The 24,503-nt window shown below is 41.5% G+C and overlaps 1 protein-coding gene across 6 annotated transcripts in view; it reads left to right on the forward strand.

The window, feature by feature from the left end:
• The window catches only part of slka (STE20-like kinase a), a 45,196-nt gene that overhangs the window by 2,468 nt on the left and 18,225 nt on the right, over window positions 1-24,503 (forward strand). For 4 of the 6 annotated variants that reach the window (XM_084077255.1, XM_084077258.1, XM_084077259.1 and 1 more), the window contains exons 2-14: window positions 5,356-5,520; window positions 11,301-11,349; window positions 13,218-13,367; window positions 15,677-15,749; window positions 17,333-17,527; window positions 19,252-19,333; window positions 19,438-19,569; window positions 19,718-19,949; window positions 20,640-20,839; window positions 21,951-22,176; window positions 22,378-22,688; window positions 23,022-23,405; window positions 24,142-24,272. In XM_084077255.1, coding sequence (XP_083933381.1) covers window positions 5,356-5,520; window positions 11,301-11,349; window positions 13,218-13,367; window positions 15,677-15,749; window positions 17,333-17,527; window positions 19,252-19,333; window positions 19,438-19,569; window positions 19,718-19,949; window positions 20,640-20,839; window positions 21,951-22,176; window positions 22,378-22,688; window positions 23,022-23,405; window positions 24,142-24,272 — 2,330 coding nt within the window. The remainder of the gene's footprint in view (window positions 1-5,355; window positions 5,521-11,300; window positions 11,350-13,217; window positions 13,368-15,676; window positions 15,750-17,332; window positions 17,528-19,251; window positions 19,334-19,437; window positions 19,570-19,717; window positions 19,950-20,639; window positions 20,840-21,950; window positions 22,177-22,377; window positions 22,689-23,021; window positions 23,406-24,141; window positions 24,273-24,503) is intronic. The other 2 variants (XM_084077256.1, XM_084077257.1) reach the window with 2 other exon arrangements.

Consider the following 24,503-nt stretch of genomic DNA (forward strand, 5'->3'; position numbering starts at 1 on the left):
AAATATAATATACGGTAATAAGGTTCATGACCGCACACGCTCACCCAACAGGCTACGGGTGTGTGTGGGGCTGGCTGGAGAGGACAATGACTCTGATCACAAGCAGCACACACAAAAATACGATAAACCAGACAATTGTGTACTCGCAGTCTTATTGAATATTGTTTTTAACCCATTAAAGACCAGAGGCCGATTCTACAAATGCCTTCGAAATCAGTATTCACAATTTTTAAAGAATGTTCAGAAAAAGCAGATGTACAAGCTTGCAGCGCAGCAAGAAGTGATGCGCTGTGAGCTTGTATATCTGCTGTTTTTGAATAGCCAATGCAAAAATCTAAAATGACACGGATGCTTTCCTGGTTTCCTAGCAACCCCAACTTTAACAAAAATGGCTTATTCAATAAGACTGTCCAGGTACCTTATTTGCATGGAGAATGGCAAGCAGAGGATGTTTCTATGTCATGCATCAATGTATGAGTGTGTATTTGTAAGCAGGTGGAGGCGGTGCGTTTCATTGTTATGGTGATGAGTTGCAGTAAACACACAGGTGTCTGTCAGCCAGCTTGAGATTTTGCATCCTTTGATTGAATACTTTTATTAACCGTTTGCAAAAAGCACAGCGGTACTGTACAGTTATACAATAATGCTACAAGGATAACGCAAAACGCTGAGGGCTTGTTTCCATTGTGGTCCTGTGTGTTTTCAATTCATCAAGACTTATAAGACACACAATACAATGCTATACATGAAATCATTAAGACTAGGAGCAGTAAAAGTGTATTTACAGAAAAAACAGTTTTGGCAAGCTAGACGACTTGTCTAGGTCCAGTTGTAAATCGCAAGCGGGTGCTCTTTTATGTTGGTTTTGAAGGAGGGTAGGGAGTCGAACGTTTTGATGCCTGGGTGTCTTTTTGATGCCTGGGTGTAGGGGCATTCCACATTTTGGTGGCATAATAGTAGAACGAATTCATCCCCATGTTTGTGCCCAATCTGGGGGGAATGAGATCAGTGGAGCTCCCTCTGGTGTTGTGCCCTTGGGCGTTACTCCTCTTTGGAAGTAGTCTGACAGTAGTCTGACAGGTACATGGACACCATGGTACATGTTCCTTGAGTACCTTGAAAACCAGTCCCATTGCAAGCTGCTGTCCTACCCTGAGCCATCCCACCCTAGCATAATGAGCAGCGGTTAGGTTAGTCCTAGGAGTAAGGTTTAGTAGTAACCTGATCCATTTGTTTTGAGAGGTCTGAAGTTTTGCTTTTAATGCCTTCATTCTACATGCTGCTGTTGGTTGAATGATGAAGTGGGTGTCAAATGTTAAATGTTCTGTTGTTAAATTTACACCCTAGGACTATAATAAACCTATGCTCATTGAGGAATGTAGCCCTTCTGTGCCTTGCACTTAATTTGTTTGATGTGTGTTGTTTAATAATTCATATCATATGAAACAGCACTTCTGTTTAAGTCCGTGCAGTGGCTGCTGCAGACTCAGAGATCAGATCATGCTGTGTTTGCTACGGTTGTTTCCAGGATATCCAGTGATCAAAATAATGCGGCTGAATCGCCAGAAATCTTCATTTGTTGGTCTTCATTAGTTGATTAGCAAGCAGTGATGAAAGCCAAGTGAATATCGATGCCTTCCGACTAAGGTTGTAGATGCAGTGTCTGACCAACAGCATTCTCTCTCTCTTTCACGAAAGGATTACATTAAGTAGGACCAGACCGGTATATTGGGCATTTTTTTTGACTTTTTGATGACCTCTGTATCATTATTAGGGTTGGGATCCTTTAGGATTTTAACAATTCTGGTTTGATTCCAGTTCCTCAATGTTGTTATGCAGCCAATGGATCATTATGCAGCCAATGGGTGCAACACAGAGATTCAGTGCATCCTCCACAGACACAGATATTCGAGGTTTTTCGGTTCTAGGAATCTGTTGGTCTGACCAAATTCCTTGCCACTTGGCACTGCAACCCCCTGCCCCCCCACCCCGGATCCGGGAACCCCCATGCCAAGTTTGAGGTCAATCGGTCAGACAGCTCCTGAGTTATGCCCGGAACAGGCAGGCAGGCAGCCAGACAGATTCTGTTAAAGGAGTAGTTCACCCAAAAATTACTATCTATAAATTACACACGCCATGAAGCCTTGAATTCATCGAGATTTTTTTGTTTTTGTCGCATTCCTGAGCCAATATTTCAATTTGATGACGGGTCATCGGGCAATATGAGACTTTTTGAGTCTCTGAGTCTCCTACCAGAGACTCCACCGGTCATCAAACTATTGGCTTAGGAATGCGACAAAAACAAAAAATCACCATGAATTCAATGCTTCATGGGGTGTGTAATTGATAGAAAATAAGTAATTATTGGGGTGAACTACTCATTTTTAATGTATTGATAGATTTGCTCAATTGAAAGTGTTTCATCAGTTTCACATGCTGAGATGTAGTGTTAAATCAAGGCGTAGTGGCTTTATTAGGCATCTGGGCTATGAGAGAGATTACACACACACACACACACACACACACACACACACACACACACACACACACACACACACACACACACACACACACACACACACACACACACACACACACAGGCGTTGTACTCTATGCCTTCAAGAGCAGAAGTGGGTGTGAATGCTGAGGCGTGACAGTGAAAGCTAATAGAAACTGCTGATCTAATGTTACACATGCTGTAGTCTTAATACTCACACAGCCAGCTAGCTCGCATAGTTAGTTAGTAGGATATATGAAAAGTGTAACGTCAAATAATGTTACACAATGCTTACAAATAATGTATTGACATTTATGACAGCTGGATTTGTGAAGGGGTGGGAAATTGAACATATATCAAAACCAACATTTAATAAAATTGAATAAACCGACTTAATCTTGCTCATGTAGGGTAATCGAATGATTCTAATAGATTTGATTTATAGTTGACTTCATCGATTGGTCTGACTTAACCACTTAATCCCTGCATTATAGTATACTTCATTATTGCTGCACATCTGATCTGAGTGCAAACGACACACAGGTTTTCGGTGTTGCATGAAAACTTTATTCACAAGAGAACACCATACTGTACATTTGTAGCATAGACCTTGTCGGAGAACTTTTAGGGCAGTGTAAAAAAAAAAGGGTATAAAATAATCATTCATTAATCTTAAAGGTAAGTGATTTGCTTTGTTTAAAATAAGTGTTAAATGGCTCTATATTCTGATAGTACTTATTGCTATAGAGTGTTTGTTCAGTAACAGGGGTCTCCATGTCCCTCCAGCTCTTTATTAAACACAAAATGTATTTTCAGGTCGGGATACCTATTTTATCCAATCAAGATAGAGAACTCAGTCAGGATACAGATTAAACAAGCGAAATTGGTAGTGATGACAGACGCAAAGAAACGAGCATCCAAAATTGGAACTGGAACATTATAAATAAACACTGATAAATGGGTACTCTCTCCTGATTGGCTGACATGTTATCACCTACCTGAAAATGTATTTTCTGTTTGTTAAGGAGCTGGAGAGACGGGGATACCCCTGTTACTGAACAAACATTCTATATAGCAATGAGTACTATCAGAAAATAGTGATTTAACCTGTTAACAAAAACCTTTGTTTTAACCAAAACATTTCACTTACCCTACCTTTTTTAATTGAGGCAAAAGCTTGAAATAATCGTGATATTGATTTGGACTCATAATGCCCAGTCCTAGGTCTGGTGTAGCTACTGTCACACCCCTGTTTTATCTGAGGAGATGACGCCACTATCGCCCAGGCCGCCTGGGCGATAGTGGCGTCATCTAGCACACAGTCAGAGCGAGACAGGGTGTGTGTCTGTGTAAATATAGAGCTTGACACACTCTGCACTTGTTGGTGTTAAACATTCCTGTCTCCCTTTTCCACCAAACTCCCTGAGATTTTGTCTGTACTGTATCCATAAACGTTGAGAAACTGGGCGGGCTGAAAATAACTGCACCGTCCCTTGTTTTGTCAGAGGAAGTGTGGCACGGAAAACGTGCCCATCGACCCATTAACCTCTTCCTTTTCAGCTTCACCCCAGTGCGTATGGAAAGCATGCGTCGTTAATTTCATGGGGAAATTACGTTTTCAGCTTCATCTAGGCTAGCTGATTGCTGTCCAAGTGAGACAGTCAGACTAACTTGAGCGCAGGGGGTAGCCGTTATGGGTCAAGTGTCTTGCTCAGGGACACCTCGACATATTGCCGGGGCTCGCACCTGGGACCTTTTTGTTTCCCAGGCAGCCTCTCTACCCATTCAGCTATAATTACTATGAGATTGCTGGAGTGTTTGTTCGGTAACGGGGGTTTCCCTGTCTCTCCAGCTCTTTAGTGAGAGGTCAGGATACCAATTTTATCCAACCGGGAGAGATCCATACAGGATAAATGCCTGAAATTGGAAGTGATGAAACGGACAAAATTGGAATTGGGACAATATAACATTGAGGCTGATAAATGGGTTCTCTCGCTTGACTGAAATTTTTGACTCACCTGGACATTTATTTTCTGTTTATTAAAGAGCTGGAGAGACTGGGGAGCCCTGTTATTGAACACACACTCAATGATTACTATCAGAATATAGTTTTAACCTTTTAACCAAAAAAACATGTTGTGTTTACTATAACTATACTTGTCAAGTTTTAGCTTAGAAGTGAAGATAAAGTGATATACGGAAAGCAATAAAAGAACGAGAGAACTAGATCACTCGGCAAATGATGACTTTTTCTGTTTACTGTAAGTTAACTTGATCACTGCTTGGCATTTCAAGCTTTCTTCTGCCATTTCTATTTGGAAACGCAAAATCACATTTGAAATGTATCTACAGTACACAGACCAATGTGACCTTTTAGAAGATTGCCTCCGGCTGCACAAGCCGTAAAGCACTATTTATTTCTCCAACTCTACAATGGCTCTGGCCTTTCCTTGAAATTATTATTGATGTATGTTCTGTTACAGTAGCCACTGCATAGGGCCCTCGCTGGTGAAGGGAGAACCCAAATCATTTGGTAACACAGCCCAGTCATTTCATAGAAGTTTTCTGATTTATAACTTATCTCTTTGTTGTGATATTTATTATGGGTGCCACAGTTAAAAATAAAATTGATTAATAATCAATCCCTATTTTTGACATGTCATTATAGCCTAAAAGTTTAAAAACATTTTAAACGATTTAAAAAATAGTGAAATTAGCAGATCTTGTAGATCTGCTATTCTCACTTTTTGCACAACACTGTTGTGCAACAAAGTATAAAATGGCACTTAATCAATTTGCTGATGCAGTATATATATAAAAGAACATGTAGCCCTAATATTTATGGTATCTGTTTTCAGGCTCAGAACAAGCAGAATGGCACCCTGGCTGCTGCCAAGGTGATAGATACTAAGACGGAGGAGGAGTTGGAGGATTACATGGTGGAGATTGAAATCCTGGCCTCCTGTGATCATCACCGCATTGTCAGGCTGCTGGATGCCTTCTACTATGAAAGCAAACTATGGGTGAGTTAGTAGCTTCCCCACGGGGAGAGATGGCCTTCTCTGTTGTGGTCAGCTGGGAGTGGATTTGGATCAGTGTTTACCCCCAACCTGGGGTCCGGGACACCAAAGATCACAAGGGGGGCACGAGGCCATGTCTGTTTATGGAGGGGTAACCGGAACACTCGCCCCAAAACACACTTGCCCGCATTTATTTCGCGGACCGCTCACCCCCAATGGTTTTAGTTTTCTAGTATTTGTTTGTACTGAGGTTAAGGTTAGGAATAAGACGTCATGAAGTTCATTGTCAGTTTAGCTCCGAAGAGTAGGCGAAGGCAAATGTAACCAAATGGACGAGTTCCCGGAATTTTATTAATCAACTATAAGCACTAAGTAGCTCTGGATAAAGACCAGATTGTAAATGTTTAAGTTTAAGGTAAGTTTAAGTTTAAGGGAAATTCAAGCTTAGCCTACTGAACTCTATAGTGAAAGTAATAAGAACTACATTAAACATTGCATTTCAATAAACATAATTTAGTAATAAGGAAGTCAGAAGAAATAGTGAACATATTAGATTAGATATTATAAACATAGAGCTCTTCACCGGTTCAAAATGACAGATCCAAACTCTAATGGATCCCTGAAACTGGTTCGGAGATCCAAGTAGCCGAAAAGAAAGACGCACCCAGACGGCACCCATTATTTTATGGACCCGAACGAATCTAAAATGCTGTTCTAACACAGTAGGCGAGATGTCAGCTATACTCCATATGAAATGTAGCCTAACTGTAGCAGCCTACAATAAGAGACAGTCACCTCGACGAATAAGGAATCCATGATCACACGGAGGTTTGATGTGCTTTGTGCGTGCGCTCCCGGCTCTCACTTTAACTAGCCTACTGTATATTTGCGCTGCAGTAATCTGATGCCTGGTCAGTCAGTCTATCATAGCAGCACTTGATTCTTGCAGCCCGAGCCCCACGGGCATGCTTCTTCTCACACTGACAGCCAGCATACAAAGAACAACTTGTTGTGTATTCGCTTGTCTCGCACCTAGTTGATCGAGTTGAGAGAGCAACTGCACGTAGCCAGTAACAGAACGGTTATGGCAAGCATGCAGCCAATACGCAACAATTGCGCAACACAATGGGGAAAGTGGGGTGCTAGACTAGCACCGTTTTTTTTTATTATTATAAATAAATAGACCAGCGGTCGGCGAGATCGACAAGTCGATTGCTAAACAGTGGGGGGACATTCAGGCCCTTCTGACCCCCCCGGTATCTACAGTATGCCACAGTCTACTTCAGCCTGTATGTTGTCAATGTGATATCAGTCCAACCTGTTATAGAAAACATTTTACAAGCTCACAATGCGTTGCATTGTGACGTGTTGTGAGAAGTAACCACGAGAAGTACATAGGGCTTCAGTGGTTAACCCCACTTGCATGTCTTGGTGGATTTTGTCAGGTGTAAGAAGGGGGGGCTCCAAGGAATGTTTTTTTGAAAGCCACTGGTTTGGATGACAGAATCTTAAGGGTGCATTTACACCTAATTGTATGCATTTTAATGGTATCCAGTTCACCTACAATTCTATCCGATCCTAACAGGCCCTTCATATGCTACGGCCAGGTGCACAGTAAATATGAGCCAAAGATAGACAACTGCAATCAATGGATGGCAGTCGCACAGCAACACACATTTGTGTGCGGCCACAGACACACACGTTATTAATGATTACACAATAACCCACTCTGCCATTCAGTGTCATGTTGTTACGCAACAGCCTGTTGTAAATCTACCATTCATATTGTGGGTATGGTCAAACACCGGTTGTTTTAACAGTAGACCTGTTAAACCGCAGGAGCAAATACACCATAAGCCTACAGTACATTATATGCCTCCCCATTTCAACTGTTGCCCATGCTTCCTATGTCTAGCAGCGGCGTCAGGATACCAATGCGTGACAAGCTCACAATGCGTTGAGCTTGTCGATTTGCTATTTTCTGTGAAAGCTTTCCCCACAATACGGATGCTGGGGTTTAAGTGGTTTAAGTTACTTTCCAGCACTGGGAGAGGAGGAGGCCCCATAACAATGAGGTCCCAGCAGGAGGTGGTGTCTTGTGACCTCTGTGGACTGTTACATGTATGGTGAAGATAATGGAGGCCAGCTAGTGGCTGGAGAAAGTGGCAGTGAATAATTCAGAGCTGCGTTATGCATGCTGCTATGCTACGGCCTATTCCTCCGGGCTCTGAGTGGCATGACCAATGTGGTCCTGTCACAATTATTACATAATCCCTTGATCTCCATTATTTGAGATAAATCGCAATTAATTTGCATAATCGTCAGTAGGGATGTCCGATTTTATCGGCCTCCCGATATTATCGGCCGATATTAGCATAAAAATTGATATCGGGAAAATATCGGTATCGGTTTTTGAAAAAAAAAAAAAAAAATTTTTTTTTTTTTTTTTTTTTTTTGCTTTATAAATAAGTTACAGGAGTTCTTACTGTATATGGTGTGTGTGATATGAAATTTGAGCTTACCCTAATCACAATAATCCCCGCATATATCGGTATCGGTTGATATCGGTATCGGTAATTAAGAGTTGGACAATATCGGTATATCGGTTATCGGTAAAAAAGCCAATATCGGACAACCCTAATCGTCAGAATTGTTTCCATTCATCTGTATAAATTCATCTGTTGAAATATTTTCATAAATTCATTGGTTGAAATATTTTCATAAATTAATCTGTTAAAATATTTTTGTACATTTTCAAACGTGTTGGAACATTTTTGGGAAATTTCAAATGGCTGATCTAATGCGTTGTGAGCTTGTACATCTACTATTTCTGCATTTAAAAAAAAAAAAAAAATGGTAAAGTCTGTCTGTTGGGTTTTATAAATATCTAACCTATGAAAAATATTAACAAGAGTTTCTCACTAATAATAACTACATCGGATCCATTGTAACAGTATTTTCTTTTTTCTTGATTTCCTGAAAAGTGATATTATTGGACATACCGAAAACAGCCGATCTACAAGCTCCCAACACATCAGACGCGTTGTAAGCTTGTAGATCTGGTGGTATTGGTTAGTTATTTTAAAATGAAACTGAAAGAGTAATGGAAGTGTTAAAACTAGCAATAGATTATATTAAAGAGTGTTTGAATTAGTCAAACTAGCTATAGAATGCATGTTCAGAAACAGCTTCCATAAAACCCTAATGATCTCTCAGATAAAAGCAAAGGTTAAAGCCTCAATCTGTGATTTCTTCAACTGGAACATAGATAGGTTTAGAAAAATGTGAAGAAAACATCATAAATCTACGTGTTGTGCTAATTGTTTAGGAAACACTCAGTTTCACAAATCACAGATTGGGACATTGGGCCTAACAAAAGTTGTCAGTCATGAGATTCAATTTTTCTTTAAACCATGAGGACAGGGTCTCAGTCGTAGCTGCCATTGATTTTCTTTTCTAACATCTGATACCTCAAACCACAACTTAAGGGCTGGCAAAGCCAATAGAGATGATGAGATGGTGGTTTTGTACATTACATCAGCTATTGTTTCCGAGGTCAGTCAGTCACTGGGTGGTTTGACTGTCTCACTAACGCCATTAGCTCATGGTGTTGGATTCATCTAATGCACTGCAGCTGTCCAGGGATAAGTCAAATGCAGTTAAGCTACTGAAATTCAGACACTCTGCACTGATATACATCAGGTCACCTCGTTCACATGGTTCACAAATGAATTATGTTCACTTGAGAGTGAACCCTAACCTTTTTAATTTCAAGGACCCTCCCCAGTTTGATGTGCATTATTAGGCCACGGAGTCCCGACCCTCTTTTGATATGATTTCCTTTCTCTGGGATCCAAATCTACATGACACTTTGCGAGCTTGTTTACAAAGCCTAAAAGGCAAACAGAAATGTATATTTCTGTGTAAAAAAATGTATATTTTGATTGATATGTTCCAATGTACAACCCCAAAAGCACAATTAAATCATGAATCGCAATTAGTTGAATGATAATTAAATGTCAAGTCAAATGTCATGATCGTGACAGCCCGGAATGTTAACAGATACTGTTGAAGAAATTACTCCTTTTTGAAGGCCGAGTTCACGGCAGGTAAATGCAGTATGCGCATATTGATGTTTTAACTTGGTATTGTCTGCTAAACATACAGTAGTGCTACTGTAGGCAAAACAAGGAAATCCTTTTTCACTAGAATGTGTGATGAAATGAGCAGGATGTGACTCATTCTCGTCAGATTTTTTTTATTACACAAATCACATTTCCCCCGCAGGTCAAATGGAGCCAACATGAAAAGGAAGTCATTTCACCTCAAACCCTCCGGCTGCTATTTGGCTGCATGTTTTGAGTGAACTTGAAGCAGCAACGCATTGTTTTTAATAATTAAAATAACTTAAAAAATGGGGCTCAAGTGGTTAATCTGGTTTTATATTCAATTAAATCGGTTAGTTTGATTAATTGTAGCAGCCCTATAGTTTATATAGTATATCGTCTAGTGCTGTCGGGTGAAAACCTCATATGTCCAAAACTCTTACTTTTCAGCATTCAAATGAAAAAGTAGCAGATCTACAAGCTTAAAGGGGTCACTTTGCGCCCCGTTTCCCGCCCCATTTCGAGCTTGCAAATCTGCTTGTTATGGTTTTTAATTGAATCATTGGTCCCACCATTCACAAAGGGGCCACCTGGTGCTTGGTGCTACATCAGTCAGTAGTAGTAAAATCAGCTGCTCACCTGCATGGGAATATTATGAATGAAATGAAGAGGGGTGAGCGGGGGGATGTCCAACTTTGCTGACCGTTATACGCTTTGCTTTATGTTAAATGATGCCGGTAAAATGAACAGTTTATATTATTTCATGATTTTTATTAAAAATGTTTAGTAGCCAATTATAATTTTTACCCATTTTTCTCCCCAATTTAGTCGTTATGCCAATTGATTCCTCCCCACACACATTTCTGTGTTGTCACTGCTGTTGTATCCTACTGACCAGTGAGGAGCCCCCACCGGGAGGACGTAGAGCTTGTGTCCTACTCCTCCCGCCCAACACTCCCTGCTGACAGGTGCCACCCCTAGCCCGTAGGAGTACATGCAGTGACAATTATCACCCTCCCAGCCCGGCTTCCCTTCCCAGAACACGGGCCAATTATGTTCATGTAGATGCTCGACAAAGCCGGATGCACCATGGTGGATTCAAACCCACAACCTCCGCGGTGGTGGGCAGGCACTTTACTTCTGCGCCACCCGAGTGCAATTCATTTCACGATTTATTGACAACCAGCGTCTGGCAGGTAAACGTTTCCCCGACTTAGCCCCTCAGCGACTAACAGTTTGTTTTGATAGTCGCCGCACAGCGAGACATTTAGCAGATGCTCTTTTCCAGAGCAGCTTACAAACTACAAGGATGGAGCACAAGCCACAAGGCTAACAACACAACACGATAAGTGGCCGAGTAACTGGAGCACCGTGAAAAGGCTCCACACTCTCACTGCTGCCTTTCTGTGTGGAAACTGAAGTCAGTATGGCCTGAACACCGTTCGCATGTTGATTCTGACAGAAGGGAATTGGGTTGTGAGCTTGTAGATCTGCTATTTTCAAATGGCTGAAGTCTATATAGGGTTCAAGTGGTTAAATGGATTTGGATGCTGTATTATGCAATTTACCTGGGGACCCCCAGGAACCCCGCCAAGCGCAAAAAGTTTGAGAGACAAATATGGAGGTTTCTGCCCGACAACAGCAATATTATTATTTACTTTTGTCTTGTGTCTACAGATTCTGATCGAGTTCTGTGCGGGCGGGGCAGTGGATGCTGTCATGCTGGGTAAGTCCCCAACCAAACGCTTCATAGAAACAACCCCAGAAAAGAATGTCAAAGCTCTGGAGGTTTTCATTTCTCTTTTCATTTCGTCCTCCAGAAACGTCCTCTCTCTCCCTGTCTCTCTCTCTGTGTGTGGTTGTTCTTTTTCCTTCTCCCCAGTTGGAGAGAGCAGGCCAGCTGTATAATTATGTTGGCTCATATTTCCAGGAGTGGTTAGCCCACTTCTAATAGCTCAGCACTTTCTTTGTGTTGTTTGTAAGCTTTGGAGAAACACCTCGCCACTTGTTCCAAGTAACTAATATACCGTTGACCTACAGTACCCCACTGGTTCTCCACGCAGAGTCCCGAGACCACCAGGGGTCCAAGTGTGTACAAATGAGTGTTTCATTTGCGTTATGAGTTTGTGGATCGGGTATTTTCCAAATGACTGATTTCAGTGATTTGGATTCCATAGAAGTCAGCATGTCTTCTACGCATGTTGTGCAGCAAAAATAGCATATCTACAAGCTCACAATGCGTCACAGACGCATTGTGAGCTTGTAGATAGGCCATTTTTGGTTATTAATTTAAGATTGGAACATTTGAAGTGTTCTATGTTCAGAAGCATTTTCCATCAAATCTAATAGTCTTGTGATATTTCATATACAGTAAAAGCAAATATTAAAGTCTCAATCTGTGATTTATTCACCTGGTTGGGAGTATGTAGAACAGCAGGATTACCAAAACATCATAATTGTACATATTGTTCATTGTTTAGGAAACGGCGCTAGTGTGTGTGTGGGAGGGGAGGGGGGGTCTCCTTTCACACTGTTTCCCAAATAGGACTTGGTCATACAAATATTTTCAATCGTGAGATTTTATTTAGCTTTAATCCATGCATGTGACATATAGCTATAACATTATTTAAATACTGGGGAGACCCCCCCCCCCCCCCAGAACCCTCTCGAGAACCCCTGGGGGTCCCCACTCTGATAAGCGCTGCCATAAAGAGTTCTTCTTGGAGAATGCTGAGGGAGCCTGCATGATCCCCTGTAGCGATTTTTATTTCCACCCAGATGGTCCAGTCATACATTACATTCAGACTGGTGCAAGGCCACTGGTGTCTGCCAGTTGCCATGGGAAACCATGAATACATCTCTTTAAGCCGCTATGCCCAGATGACCCGCTCCGCTTATCTATTTTAAAACTGCAGCACATGAAATAAGAAAAAAAAAGAAACCCTTCATGTAGCTTCAAAGATGCTGACTTGAAGTCATCTTGTGCATATAATCCCTGTCGGGCAGAAGCCTTGTATCTGCTTATCGTAAATTAATGGCCTATTTTTGTCTCATCGTGGCGCGTTTTGAGCTTGCAGATCTGCTATTTTAGTTATTTTTAAAAATATTTTTAAAGTTATAGTGCTGTATGCATAATTTGGCTTATTGAAGCACTTGTCCTTGCCTTGACGACCATGCGGTCTTATGCAAAAGGTTAAAATGTCATTTAGATAGCATGTTATGTAGACAGATGTGCCAGGTTCATTAATTGACCTGGCATTTTTTATATTATAATGTTTTAGAGTCTATACTGATGATAGGTTCTTGGTTTACCTATGATACTGAGGTACTACACTGTGTCTATGTCTATATATTTGATGTATTCCCTTCTGTTTATCTTGCTTACTGTAAATCGTTCTGGATCAAGAGCGTCTGCTAAATGCCTAAATTGTAAATTGTGTGCCTGTGGCTTTTACAAATATATCGAAACAATGATTGAAAATAATTAACAAGACCTGTGACTAAATAATAACTGCATTGGATCCATTAGAGAACAGGTTATTTTTTCTTTCTTTCTCCTTTTTCTGAAAATGATGTATTGTAATGCATCCACAGAACTGGAGAGGCCGCTGACGGAAGCCCAGATCCGCGTGGTGTGCAGGCAGACCCTGGAGGCCTTGGCTTACCTCCACGAGAACAAGGTCATCCACCGAGACCTGAAGGCTGGGAACATCCTCCTCACCATGGATGGAGATGTCAAACTGGGTAATGGGCTCTCTTGTTTCTTTCTCTTTTCTCTTCTGCTCTCACTCTACCTCTATCCCAGGGTTCTTCAGCGTTTTTCTAGACCAAGGACCCCATTAGCGAGAGAGAGATGAAGCCGGAAGTTTTCTACAATATATAACGGGGGGGGGGACGTTATATATTGTATAAAACTGTGTTGCCGATTAAACTTTTTCATAGATAGCTTTGTAGACTTGTTTGACACACATTTTGAACCCTCAATACTTAAGTCAATTTGAGCGTTGGCTCACTTGGCCTGCTCTTTTTCCCTCTACACCATCTGTCTTTTTCCCTCTACACCATCTCTCAGAAAGTAGCCGATCTGCTATTGTCGGCTAATGTTCCCCAACACAAAGATTTGGCGGACCCCCAATAGTAACTCTGAGGAGCCTCTAGGAGTCCCATAGCCCCTGTCAAAGACCCCTGCTTCTATCCTCTTGTCACAGAATACTACAAAATGTGCGCACAGAAAAAAAAATATTTCACCCACTTCTTTACACCTGTAAACCTGTGATGTGACAATGATGCTGATTCTGATTCTCCTCTTCTCTACATCACTACTGTACCACGACACACTGTCAAATCTTCAGTGTTCATTTTTAAAGGTGGAGGAGTAAGAGAATCACAATGAAGTGAGCAGACAAAATTGGAACTGGAAATTGAAGACGATAAATAGGGATGTCCGATATTATCGGCCTCCCGATATTATCGGCCGATATTAGCATAAAAATTTATATCGGGAAAATATCGGTATCGGTTTTTGAAGTTTTTTTTTTTTTTTGCTTTATAAATAAGTTACAGGAGTTCTTACTGTATATGGTGTGTGTGATATGAAATTTGAGCTTACCCTAATCACAATAATCCCCGCATATATCGGTATCGGTTGATATCGGTATCGGTAATTAAGAGTTGGACAATATCGGTATATCGGTTATCGGTAAAAAAGCCAATATCGGACAACCCTAACGATAAATCTGTGCTCTTCTGTGATTGGCTGAAATTGGCAAACAATCTGAAAATGTTCAGTATTTTCAAGTGGGTGTCTGTGGCCTAATGCGTATTAAACTGTGGGGGTCCTTGAAGTCTTACGTGTTGAGAATCACTGATTTAAGATAATAATAAGAAGGTAATAACAAGAGACATGGGTGCTGCAGTGCATTCTGTGCTCGCGTACAACCAAGAGTGAGTCAGATGCTCATCTGGTGTTATGCAGAGCCAACTTCAACACACTCATGTTCCCAGTAAATTGCTCTTAACACATTCAACCACCAGTGGCAACTTGACAATAGGTCAATAGATCAGAGCTGCTGCTATTAAAAAAAAAAACTTTTGCACATTTTGAAACATGAGTCCTTTTCTTTGGTACTGAAAGTATGTGTTGATACCAATACTTATGTACTTTGACTCAATTAAAATGTTGAATAACTAAGGGCCTTTTACTTTTATATATATTTAGAATATTGTTGTATTGATACTTCTACTGAAGTAAAAAGAAAATCAGTACTTTTTCTACCACTGTCAACCACAAAGGAGAAGAGCAAGCAGTCCTCACTTGTGTTTATATTTCAGTCAAGTTGTTTATGCTGGACATTGGAAGCATAATATTATACATGTTCCAACATTTAATGTGTTTACTGTGAGACAGAGTAGCTTGGCATCTGTATAGCTGTAGACTTTCTGATGATTCATGTTAATGTAAGTAGGCAGAGGCTCATTAATGAGGCGTCCTGCATAGCAGTAATTAGAAAGCAGTCACTCGGAACTTAATAAAAAATGTCACAGTGCCAAATCTCATGCTCACGTGATACTGTGAGAAACGGACGGAAATAGTTACACAGGTAGGGCTGTCACGATTATGACATTTTACTTCAATAATTCAGGAGAGAGTGCTCATTTATCAGCTTGAATTTTATAGTGTTCCAATTTTGTCTGCTCCCTCCTTTGTGTCATCACATCACTTCCAATTTCACGTCACATCACTGTATCCTGTTCTCTCAGATCTCTCTCCTGATTGTTTAAAATTCTTGTCCCGACCTGAAAATGCATTTTCTGTTTACTAAAGAGGTGGGGAGACACCTGTTACCGAGCTCTTACTGCACATTTTACAGGCTTACCACAGCACTATTCAGGCATGTTTCCTGTGACTACATTGTGGCAGTTGGAGATATGCTATATGTTATTTTACATTAAAATTTGACTACCCCTTATTGCCTTTATTGTGTGACTCAAATGTATTGATGGTTCAGATTAAATCAGATTAGTTGACTTTGTGGATCTCTCTCTGCTTTCAGCTGACTTTGGCGTCTCGGCCAGAAACACCAAGACATTCCAGAGAAGAGACTCTTTCATTGGGACTCCCTATTGGTGAGTCATGTAGTGCCCTATTGGTGAGTCATGTAGTGGTTCTCAAAGTGGGGTCCAGGGACTTGAGGGGGGTTCCAGGGGGGGTTCCAGGGGGTCCCCAGCTAAATTATAGATTTTTAGGAACCCAATGGACCCTTACAGGTAGGGCTATCACGATTATGAACTTTTACTTGACGATTAATTGTCACTCAATTGTGATTAACGATTTAATTGATTACGATTTAATAACGACTTAAACAAAAGTTGCACAGGGCAGATATAACAAATGAGACATATTTAATGACTTTATACTTGTTTAAAAAAACGTTAATAGTGAAAATAGACGATCTACAAGCTCACACCGTTGTGAGCTTGTAGATAGGCTATTTCCGCTATTTCGGAACATATTTGAAAACATTTTAACATGGAAACGATTTATACAAAATAATTGCGCTTATCTAAAAGAATTGCGATAAGGCGATTATGTAATAATTGTGTCAGGCCTACTTGCCTGTAACTCAGAGAGTGTACTTATGGAACCAAATGGACCAAATGGTCAACCTAGGTCCCTGGGCTAATGCATACCAGACTGACATCAACTCTTTTCCATTCCATGCCTGATCCTGATCTGAATGAAATGAATGCTGATGATCTGAGTGATGTCTCACACAGCCGCTGGGCAGGCAGTCTTCTGTCTGTGTGGTGACACCATAATTGTTATTGAATGAGGCGTGACGGAAATGGCTCTTTCAATGCCGAATGCATTTGAGTGATCTGTAACCTCTGCTGCAAACAGACAAAAGCTATACTTTAGTTCAGAGACAGCTGAAAATACACACACGCGCGCGCGCGCACACGCACACGCACACGCACACACCAACCTACCATCCTACCATCCTAAGAGACAACATACAAACCCACATCCTGGAAGCACATACATAAAAGTTTTTTTGTACGCTCATTTATCTGCAGACTTGATCTGTTCTGATGTTGCAGCTCACACTCAAACTCCCAACAATGTGCTCATGTACTCCAGCAGACTGAGACCAAATGTCAGAACAATATACCACTATGGCACTGTAATGTGCAAATATTATTTTATTTTTATGTTTAGTTTTCACCGTTACTATACTTAAACCCCAGCATCCGTATTGTTGGGAAAGCTTTTGCAAAAAATAGCAGATCAAGTGTAGAGCCCTGAGGGACTCCGCTCAACCATATGGGTTTTAAGTGGTTAAAATATAAAACAAATGTGAACCCATAGTCATATTGTACATTGTATCGCTATCGAGAGATTTGGCACAGGCACGTGCACCCCCACTCCAGTAGCACCTAGACATATTTTGTCCTTTAGGAGACATACATATTTACATATTGTCGCTGTCGGGCAGAAACCTCTTGTCTCCATATTCTACCTTTTTTCGTAAGTTAATGCCCTACTTCAGGGGTTCTCAAACTTTTTTATACCACGACCCCATATTTTATGGGATTTATTTTGAAAAGTATCAGTTTTGGACATTATTGTACAAACTGGTTCCATTTACATTGTGCTAATTCCCGTCATTTCCTGTGTTCAAAAACTCAAACCACTTCCATTGTCCCAGGATGGCTCCGGAGGTGGTGATGTGCGAAACGTCCAAGGACCGCCCCTACGACTACAAGGCCGACATCTGGTCCCTGGGGGTCACCCTGATCGAGCTGGCACAGATCGAGCCGCCCAACCACGAGATGAACCCCATGAGAGTGCTGCTGAAAATAGCCAAGGCAGAGCCGCCCACACTGATGCAGCCGTCACGATGGTGAGATGATGACATGATACCGCTGATGATAGCCAGAGAACAGGTGGAGCAGTGAGATATGTTGGCTTGTTGACTGTGAATTTAGGATGATGAATTGAAGGATGGCTTGTTAACCCATTCAATCCGGAAACGCATCTGTGTCACTTTGGATTTCTTTGGCTATTCAAAAATAGCAGATATACAAGCTCATACATTTTTTACTCAAATCTTTGCTTCTGGGGGTCCCTGCAACAAAATATTCCGTGGCCAAATGCATATAATTTTGGGTGGTCCTTGACATGAAAAAAGTTTGTGTGTGTGTGTGTATATATATATATATATATATATATATATATATATATATATATATATATATATATATATATATATATATATATATATATATATATATATATTGTAACTGTTAGAAGACATTTGTAGAATCTCCAGAGGCAAAGATTTGAGTTGAAAATGTTTGCTTAAAAAATATATTCAAAGATTTGCGAAAATATGCAAGATTATTTCCTGTCATCTGCTTTATTAAGACGACTAGCTTGGCTGAAACAACTTTAACATGGTTCTAGTAACGATTCAACGTCAGATTACTTAACAAACATTATAGCCTTGATTGTTGTCAGAATATAGAGCTATGTAACACGTGTTCTAATCCCCCCAAAACTTTAAAAGATGCTAGAGTTATGAATACATAAATGGCTTGACTAAACTTCGCCTAACTTTTCAAATGCAGTCTCACACTTTACTTCCACTGCCGGTTCTGTCGGCTTCCACTGGTTCTGAACGTCGGGTCCGGAGAGCAACAGCGGACCCACTGGGTCCATTTTGGTTTTATTTGCACACTCTCACTTAGAACAGCGCTATGGTGAGGATGAATGAGGAATTCTCAAAAAGCTCTGTGAGTGACGCCTGATGGACAATCTTGGAAGCTGTGAAATGCTCCTTAGGGCTTCTTCCAGGTGATGAAGCTCTGTTGGATGTTTCCCCTTGTAGCCAGAGGAGGAAGCCTTTCCAGGCAAGCCTCATCACTGCTTTGTGGACGAGCATGTGCTGCTCTGTTGTACTTTCTACCTTCTATCACATGAGCTACTGACCCTGAGAGTTACAGACTCATAAGGGTTCATTTGGACCCCTGGTGTTGGTCTCCGGACACGACGGTGAGAACCAGAGATGTAATCCTCGGCCTGCCCTGTGCAAGGTTTTATAAATGTCTTTAAAAGAATTGAGATATTGTGACGGAACGCTCCGGTACCTTCCGTTCATTTGCACAGCAACTTCCTGGTTTGTGTTGGCAGTCACAGGGACGGTGGAATTGCCAATTTTTTTTTTATTGCGATATGTCTATGATATTCATGTTGCCATATTTGGTAACATTTTTAGAAATGCATAAATCGCTGAAGTCGGTAGTTTACCGTGGTCTGAAGCACTAATGCCCTACTTGATCATACTACAGTTTGATTATGATGAGAAAGAAAACAAACCAATCTATTTTATTAGAGCGGCGGTGCCGCGTTTCAAGCTTGTAGATCTACTGTAATACTTTTGCTATTTTTGAATTTGAATCCTGAAATGTTGGGTCTCTTCCCAGCTAGTTGTCCGTGGAACACCAGCCTGGGGAGGCGACCAGTAGGCATCATGGACGACTGAGATTCTTTCCCTTCGGAGTTCAGTCTGGTTCACATACATTCGATTAATATATTGATTGATTTATTTTATTTTCTAATTGGCAGGTCACCTGAATTCAGCGACTTCCTTCGGAGGGCGTTAGATAAGAATGTGGACAACAGGTGGAGCACAGCACAGCTGCTACAGGTGAGTTTACCTGCTGTTACAAACGGCATTTATTTTTCTTATCTGCCTTCAAAGAAAAGGATGGCAGTCTTTATGGTCCATTGTGTGTCTGTCTGCCCACGCAGCATCCCTTTGTCTGCAACGTAGTCGAGAACAGACCTGTGAGAGAGCTGATCGCCGAGGCCAAAGCAGAAGTCACAGAGGAGATTGAAGAAGCCAAATATGAAGAAGAGGAAGAGGAGGCAGATGTAACTCAGGTATGGATGGAGGGCTATCTATACCACGGGTAGTTCCCACCTTGCATTGTGATTCGGGCTGGGCAATTAACCGACAATATATTTAAAACGACCCCCATCACTTAATATTCTGGCGTTGTGCTCTTTTTTTAACCTCCTGTTGGTTCAGGTGACACCCGGTCACAAGCGGGCACCCTCAGATGCCAGCGTGGCCAGCAGCGAGGACGTCCCTGTTGCCTCCTCCTCCGTGGCTCTGGAGGCCGTCACGGAGAAGACGGAGGACCAGTGGTCCAGCGATAAGCTCTCTGACGAAGGCCTGGGGACCAGCGAGGCAGACCGGGCCGAGGAGGACAAACTCAACGAGGTGTCCGACTCCAGCAACGAAGACTTGGCCACAGCAGGTAGGCCAGGCTGTCACATTTTAGGTGACGATTAATTAGAATCCTGCACTCTGTCTTCACTCAAAGAGTCTCTCTATGCACAGCAGTATAATGTGAAGAAATTGGGCCTCTTCCTTACTTCCTTCACAGATGTTATTCATTTAGTGTAGCACAGTGGTTCTCAAACCTTCGACTTTCAAAGACCCCCATAACTCTGAGAGTGTACAAACGGGTCCATTTGGTTCCATTTGTACACTCTCAGAGTTACACTCACGTAACTCGCCATTTGGAGCTTGTAGATCTGCTACTGTATTAGATCCACTATTTATTTTAAAGCTGCACTATGTAACTTTCCTCTTCTACCCCGGATTTGAACCCGGTTTCCTGCCAAAAATCTATTTAATTCTGGCCATCAGGTAAAAATTTGTGTCAGATCCTGTGTCTAGGTGAGACATGACCATTGACCTGATCTAATGTCTCAATAGAAGAGCAGGGAGACAAAATACAACCACCCCAATTGTATAAGTTGTATTGTATTAATAACTCTACCACACAGATTGGACAAAATTACATTTTATTCATATAAAAAAAAGTTACATAGTTTAATTTCTGAAAATGTTTGAAAATGAATGAACATTTTTCAACAGATGAATTCATACAGATTAATGGAAACGATTTGTGACGGTTATTTTATGTAATGAATTGTGACAGACCTGGCCACAGGACCACCAGAACCCACCGAGGAGGAGTCACTCTCAAAGGAGCCCACCGAGCCTAAGCCCGGCGAGAGCCATCTGGAGGAGACCCCTGCTGGCCTGGTGGTGTCACAACCAGAAGAGGCATCACATACACCAGCTGCCCAACAAGACTCTGTGACAGTTAGTCAAGAAACGGGGGAGGAGGAAAAGGAGGTAATTGAAGCCTGTGTTGATTTTTATTTCGTTTTTGTCATAGTCTTTTGAATAAAATTCCATATTCATACAGTCATATTTTAGTAATCTGAAAGGTTTTAGTTATTGTCTAGTTTCAGTCGACTAAATGTCATAAGATTATAGTCGACTAAATCTACAGTTTATTTAGTTGACTAAAATGTATTTTGGCAGGCCTTGATGGCATCGTAATGGCTGATTTTTCACTTGGTTGCATGCTGAAAATAGCAGATCTACAAGCAACACATTGTGAGCTTGTAGATCTGCTATTTTCAGAGCGCAACACCCGAGCGCAACCAAACATAAAATGACTTGTCTTTTAGTTCTACTGGATCTCTTCTCCCCTAGTCCCTCCCTAGCATTTTAGTCTAGTTTTTATTTGTTGACGAAATTGTCTTTTGTTTTAGTCATCATAGCTTAGTTTTTATTTCGTTTTTATTTGGTTTCCATCAGTGAAAAAAGATAGTCGTCGATTATTTTTCGTCATAGTTTTAGCTGACAGAATCAACACTGATTGAAGCTCGACTGAACAAGATATGGCCGCTATGCATGCAGACACATCTTGGTCACTGTCATAGTTTTCTTAGATTTTTTTTTGTTTTCTTAGATTTGTTTTTCTCGACCACAAATGTTAAGAATGTGGCATGTTGTTTGGACAGATGTTAGATTCATTGTTTACCTAGTATCCTACAGTTTCAAATGTACAGAATGTTGTTTAGACCAGTGGTTCTCAAAGTGGGGTCTGTGGGTTCCCCAGCAAAGTTAGTAAATATAGTCACAATCATTCTAACCACTTTATCCATTTATACTTTGGCTATTAAGACATATTTTTGGGGAAAAACCTTGAAAATGATTGGAAAATTGTTATTTTTTTATTTATTTTTTACAAATCTTCTCTTCTGGAGGTCCCTGATACAAAACATTTTCAGGATGGGGTCCGTGGCCAAATGCATATCAATTTGGGGGTCCTTGACACAAAAACATTTGAGAAGCACTCGTTTAGATCTGGTTTACCCGGTCTCAAGGCTAAGATACACTGTTACATTGCTCTGGACAAGAGCGTCTTGATAAATGCCTTAAATTGTAATTGTAGGTGCAAGTTGGGGGAATGGAAGACAAGTCTTCTGGAGTAACGGGACACATGGAACCTGAAGAGGCCAAAGTAAAGGATGAAGAGGAAGAAAAAGAAGCAAGCACTGAAGACTCTGACATGCCTGTCCAACCTGCTGAATGCACAGACTCAGGGGAGCCACCACAAGTTGTACCAGAAGAACCAGGTTTCATCTCAGAAGGGACTACTGCAACGGAACAGTGCACAGGTATGTATGTAATGTATGTGTTTCTTGACAGTACTTTTGATATGGGTAAACTATTATCATATAGTAATACGCTTCCAAAAATAATTAAGCCTGTGGCCTTCTAAACGTTTCCCGCACACAATGTTTAAGTATTCCTTTTCTGTTTTTAACTCTTGTGTGTGTGTGTGTGTGTGTGTGTGTGTGTGTGTGTGTGTGTGTTAGTAGACAAAACTCAAAACTCAACTCCAGAGTGCACTGGACCGCCTGAGGTGATGTCTACACAGGAGACCGTAGAGGACAGGTCGTCACTCGTAGGTGAAAATGGCCCACATGCAAACGCAGAGACTGGAACAGAATCGAAGGTTGATGCTGATGCGAGTGTAAACGGAGCCACAGACGTCAGGTTAGATGCTGCAGAGCGTTCAACTGAGGACACGCTGGAGGAGAAGACCCAAGAGGCTGAACCTGGAGCGGAAACGGAGGAGAAGGTCCCCCAGGAGGAAGCAGAGAAGCAGACTGCACACGATGCACAGGTACATTGACCAGACGTCCCGCTTTCAAGTCCCCGACACACATCTCTACAACATTCTCTACCAAATTGCCCCGGTTTTCACCACAATTAATATATTAACACTTGTTTTGAGCTATTACATAGCACTTGGCACACCTAGCTATCACTAGGTGTGCTAAGATAATTGTCCCCCATCCTGATGAAAACATCAGGTGAAAAAATGAAAGGTAAAAATAGCAGATATACAAGCCCACATGTGTTGTGAGCTTGTAGATCAGCTATTTTTGCAACAAGAAAAATGTAAACATTTTATTTAAGTTTAGGTTTTTTGAAAATATGATCATACTATGCGCAGGCCAGCGAGGAGGCTGAACCAGAGAAACGGACGGGAGCTGAACCCACAAACGGAGTCGATGAGGAAGCCAAGGCGACCTCTGCGGTTTCGGAGACGCCGGACATTCCCGAGATGGCCCTCGACGAGATAGAGGAGGACAAAATGGCTGCTGCCGCCGGAGAGGAAAGCTCCGTTCAGGATACCGTCTCTGTCCCCGAGAGTGAAGCAGAGTCGGAAACCAAGACATGGGAACATGGAAGCCCTGCGGTGGCGGTCAAGCCAGACATAGAGAAGGACTCGGACTCCGGGAGCAGCTCTGCTGCAGACAGCAACAGCTATGACCTCAACCTGTCCATATCCAGCTTCCTGTCCAAGAGTAAAGAGCCCGGTTCAATGTCTGTACAGGTAATACCATTTTCTTAACAACATACACTTAAAATATTAAACAGAGCAAAATGTTATAGTTTGATTTTTGTTTTGTTTTTGCAGTTACGGTACGTTTTAACAGCGGGCGACTCTCGGGCGATCGCCGGGCGATGCACTATATGTCTATGAGAGCCGGCGATAGGGCGAAGTGGGCGGGGGGGCGATGAAAGATGGATTTTCTTTATCTTTTGGACGATGTCGCCCGAAGATCGCCCGAGAGTCGCCCGCTGTTAAAACGTACTGTAAGTCTTAGTTTTTGTTTTATTGCAGGTAAAAATGGTAGATTTAGAAAGATACGTCACCCTAATTGTAGCCACTGTGGCAAAATTGTACACAAATGGCATACAAATAGTCTCCTAAGTGGGCAAATCTCACGAACGTCCTATGTGTACTGTGGATAGATCTCGCGAGAGTGTGTTGCTGGAACAAAGAAAGGTCGATAATACGTTTTTTTCTCCTGATTTGTCTCTCTGAAAAAAGCTAAGTGTCAAAATGTTCTGAATATTGTGTGGCTTGTGGCGATTGGGTTCAATATTTAGTTCAGTGACCATGGGGATAAAGACTGCATCAGAAACTGTGTTCATGTTCAGTTCTCCCATTGGAATTAAGACTCCAACTTAATTCCGGTCTCCTAAAAAGGCAGCCGCCTACGTCACACAGATACGGGAATTAACCGGAGATGGCTTGTCTTTCTATTTTGTTGTCTTGGTTGCAGGATATGAAACGACAGAAGAAGACTCTGAAAAAGACCCGCAAGTTCATGGTGGATGGCGTGGAGGTCAGCGTGACCACGTCGAAGATTGTCACGGACAGCGACCTCAAGAACGAGGAGATGAGGTTCTTGAGGTAGGACCCGCCCCTAGGGCTGTCACGATTATGACATAATCGCAATTATTCATAATAATAATCATAATTATTTTGCATAATTGTCAAATGTTCATACATTTTCAAACATTTCAGTTAGACCCTTCAGCTCAGGAACAACCATTTACCATTTTATGCGTTCAGATTGGCGGTGTGACTCTGCTCCTGTGATACTACAGACACAGAATTTGACGCGTTGTAAGCTTGTAGATC

Source organism: Gymnoscopelus microlampas (assembly GCF_963454915.1).
Source record: "Gymnoscopelus microlampas genome assembly, chromosome: 13".
NCBI lineage: Eukaryota > Metazoa > Chordata > Actinopteri > Myctophiformes > Myctophidae > Gymnoscopelus > Gymnoscopelus microlampas.